Source organism: Otolemur garnettii, unplaced genomic scaffold (assembly GCF_000181295.1).
Source record: "Otolemur garnettii isolate 467f Iridium unplaced genomic scaffold, OtoGar3 scaffold00030, whole genome shotgun sequence".
In the NCBI taxonomy this organism is placed as follows: domain Eukaryota; kingdom Metazoa; phylum Chordata; class Mammalia; order Primates; family Galagidae; genus Otolemur; species Otolemur garnettii.
The window spans coordinates 2,046,013-2,049,938 of NW_003852425.1; the positions used below are offsets into that span (position 1 = coordinate 2,046,013).

At 37.4% G+C, this 3,926-nt stretch overlaps 1 protein-coding gene across 1 annotated transcript in view; it reads right to left on the reverse strand.

Annotated features, from left to right (window-relative positions):
* DMXL1 (Dmx like 1) overlaps window positions 1-3,926 on the reverse strand; it is a 157,712-nt gene that overhangs the window by 137,058 nt on the left and 16,728 nt on the right. Inside the window, exon 5 of the mRNA XM_023512698.1 lies at window positions 3,113-3,191. Within this exon, the coding sequence (XP_023368466.1) occupies window positions 3,113-3,191 (79 nt within the window). The remainder of the gene's footprint in view (window positions 1-3,112; window positions 3,192-3,926) is intronic.

The following is a 3,926-nucleotide window of genomic DNA, read 5'->3' on the forward strand; positions in this document are numbered from 1 at the left end:
AAAAAAAAAAAGAATAAAGAAAAACTGAGTCAAGAGGATCACTTGAACCCAAGAGTTCCAGGTTGCTGTAAGCTATAATGTCTTGGCACTCTACCCAAGGCAACAGAGTGAAACTCTGTCTCAAGAAAAAAAATGTAAAATAGATATCTTAGTTTTCAAATCAGTTAAGTTGATCTGTTAAGTAACCTGATTTCTAATCACAGAAGTACTAGACAAATAATGTGAACATTTATTGAGAGCACAGTATTTGCTGGGAACCTAAAGATAAAGAAAATACAGAATAGAACTTCTGCCCATGTCTAATAAAAAAAAAAAATCATACACTATGCAAACAAAGGACTACAATAGATTGTAGTGTGTAACAGAGTAACCCTAAAACAGTTTTCAGGCCAGGCTTGGGTGGCTTTCACCTGTAATTCTAGCACTTTTGGAGGCTGAGGTTGAAAGATCACTTGAAACCAGTTTAAGCAACATAGTGAGACCCCATCTCTACACAAAAAAAGAAAAAAGAAAGAAAAGAAGAAGGGAAGGAAGGGAAGGGAGAAAGGAAGAAAAGGAAGAAGGAAGGGAGGGAGGAAGGAAGGAGGAAAGGAAGGAAGGAAAGAAAGAAGGAAGTGAGGGAGGGAAAGAAAGAAAAAAGAAAAGGCCAGGCACCATAGGTGGTCTATAATCTCAGCTCTTTGGGAGGCCAAGGCAGGATGATTGCCTGAGTCCAGGAGTTTGAAATGAGCCTGAGCAACAAATCAAGACCCTACCTCTAAAAACCAAACAAACAAAAATCAGCTGGGTATAGTGGCATGCACTACCTCCTGGTAGTCCCAGCTACCCAGGAGAATGAGCCAGGAGAATCACTTGAGCCCAGAGTTTGAGGTTGCAGTGAGCTATGATGATGCCATTACACTCTAGCTCAGGCAACAAAATAAGACCCAGTCTCAAGAAACAAAAGGTATACTATTAATCATATGAGGATAATAGGTATAAACTAGGATAAAAGTCACTCTACCCATAGTAAAATTATAAACAAAGTGCTTGCCGAATGCCACACGTGAACTCTGGTTTGACTTCTTTTCACCGTATGCATACAATATATGCTGAGCCTACCAGCTGGTCAGCATCAATCTTACAATGCCTCTTACATGAGAAGAAACATTTTAAAAAATTGTATGATTAACAAATTCTCCAATTATACTTCTATCTTTTACCTTCTAAAATAATTTCCAAAGGTTCTAAAGTTTTGTGTTCTAAATCAGTATTTTCCCCAGCCATTTCATCTACTATACTATCATGAAAACTAAAACTATATCCTATATCTAAACCATTGACTTCTATTTTTATATTCCAAAGACTTTTGTTTAAGATCCAATTTCTATTTGTTGCTTGAGGATATGCAAGCTTCTCAAACTTCACATGTCCAAATACCTATGTTCCACTACATCTAACTAGACATTCTCACTCTTCTTCTTGTGATCATAGATTTTCTCAAAGTAATGTTAATTCTATTACCTAAATGCATTTCATAACATGTATTCCTTCCACTGTTCATTAATTCATTTAATATTAACTAAGTACCTAAAGTGCAAAAGGCATTGAAATAAGCTCTTATTTCTCAGACTACTGTCAATGCATCCGCTCCAAAAGTTACTCTGCCTCCTGTTCTTCCTGCCACTGACCTTTCTGACTCACTGCTAGCAGACCAAACTTGCAAAACCGTAAATCTTAGCACACCCTAGCCTCTTCCAAAAACCTGTAATAGTGTTTGACAATTAAAAAGAATTAAATTCAAATTCCTTAGCATGATTTTTTTTCACTTTGTTGCTCCTGGTAGAATGCTGTCGCATCATCATAGCTCACAGCAACCCCAAACTCTTGGGCTCAAGTTATCCTCTTGCCTCAGCCTCCCAAGTAGCTGGGACTACAGGCATTCGCCACAATGCCCGGCTATTTTTAGAGATGGGGTCTCACTCTTACTCAGACTGGTCTCAAACTCCTGAGCTCAACTGATCCAGCTGCCTTGGCCTCCCGGAATGTGAAATTATTGGCACAAGCCACCACTTGACTTCTTAGCATGACTTCAAAGGCTTTCTATAACATACTGTAGTCTCATCTCTTACCACCATCCACTGGCACTCACTCCAGCTCCAATGAAGCACTAATCTTGTGGGAATACATCTTGTGCTTTCTTTGTCTGTGCCTTTGCTCAGTGTGATAAAATGGAAAATGGCTCCCAACAAATCATGTCTCCTGTGTCCATGCTCTCCTGCAATATGACTTTGCCATATCTTTCAAAGAAAAGTCTATTTCTCCCATCCCTTGAAGCTGGACATGGGACTTGTTTTGATCATATAATGTGGCAGGAATAACATTCTGGGATATCCATCTCCAGGCTTTGTAAGTCCTTGCAGCTTCTGCTTTTACTCTCAGAATCTAGCCGCCACGTAAAATCTGGGCTACTCTGCTAGAGAGTCCATACAAGAAAGGCCATGTGAAGGAGAACCACGGTATTCCAGTAGAGGCAAAGCACAAAGCCTAGATATGTGAACAAGCTGCGCATGTCTTCTAGCTGCAGGCAAGCTGCTTCAGCCAATACCACGTGGAACAGTAGGAGAGACATTCCCACAAAGCCCTGTCATGGCTCAGGTCCTAAGCCACTAAGTTTTGGGACAGTATTTTTTGGATTTTTTTGGTACATGTGCTGCCTGAACAAGCATAGAGATGTTTTGAAAGGCAGAAACAGGTAATTAACTGTCTTTTCTTATAACTCATTTCTCCTTTTCTCCTCCATCTACCCCACCCTCATTGTCAAAATCAACCTACTCTCAAGTCAAAAGGCTCCTCTTCAATGACACCTTGATTGTACAGAGAGAACTAATGTCTCTTTCCAAAAACAATTTGTTTTTGAAACGATTAAATGTATGGAACTTACTATATTATATCATCTATTATAGTACATACTTGTCTTTATTTCATTATAAACTCTAAAAGGGCATAATCTATATTACTTCTGTATTTCCCACAATTTCACATAACAGAACTAAAATACAGGAGAGTAATAAAAGCAATAGCCTAGGAAAGTGTTACTTCATTTCAGTTAATCCTGATTTTATTATCTTACCTGTGGGATCCCAAGTTATATTGTGTGCTATTGATTCCAGAAAAAATTGGCCACTTTTCTGCCACTGACTATATAATTCCTAAAATTAAAAAAAAGGCATTTAATCAGTTATGATTGACATCTTTTCTCTGTCAAATGTACATGATCATGTTTATTATTCTTATAATAATAGAAAAAGTCATTTTTAAGGATAATAAAATGTTCAATTCAGTCAAGAAAATCAAAGAATATATGATAGAAGAGATTAGTGAAAGAGACTGGAGATCAAATGTCTACCTTTAGTACAAATAACCACATGCTATCTTGGATAAGTCTTATTAAACTCAAAGTTAATTATTACTTTATTATAAAGGTTTAACTTTAAATGTGTGTCTGTGACTCAGCGTTTGAGGTTTCCAGATTTCCTTTTTTCTGTTTGTTCGTCCAAGATGGGAGGATCTCTTGAGCTTAGAAGTACAAGACCAGCCCAAGCAAAAACCAGATCCCGTCACTAATAAAAATACAAAAATGAGCCAGGCATTGTAGCTGATGCCTGTAGTCCCAGCTACTCAGAAGGCTAAGGCAGGAGGATCGCTTAAACCCAGGAGTTTGAAGTTGCCATGGCACTCTAGTCTGGGATAATGAACTGACACTCTGTCTCAAAATAAGAAAATTTATTTTAACGTAACGTAATGATTTTTTTAAGTCTCTTATTTCATTCAATAAATATTTGTTGAGTTTAAAATATACTGTTCTGGGTGGGATAACCACCATTAAAATTTACTTTAGGATTGCCAATTACTAATTCATAAGTTTTTTGTTCTTTTTTTTTTTT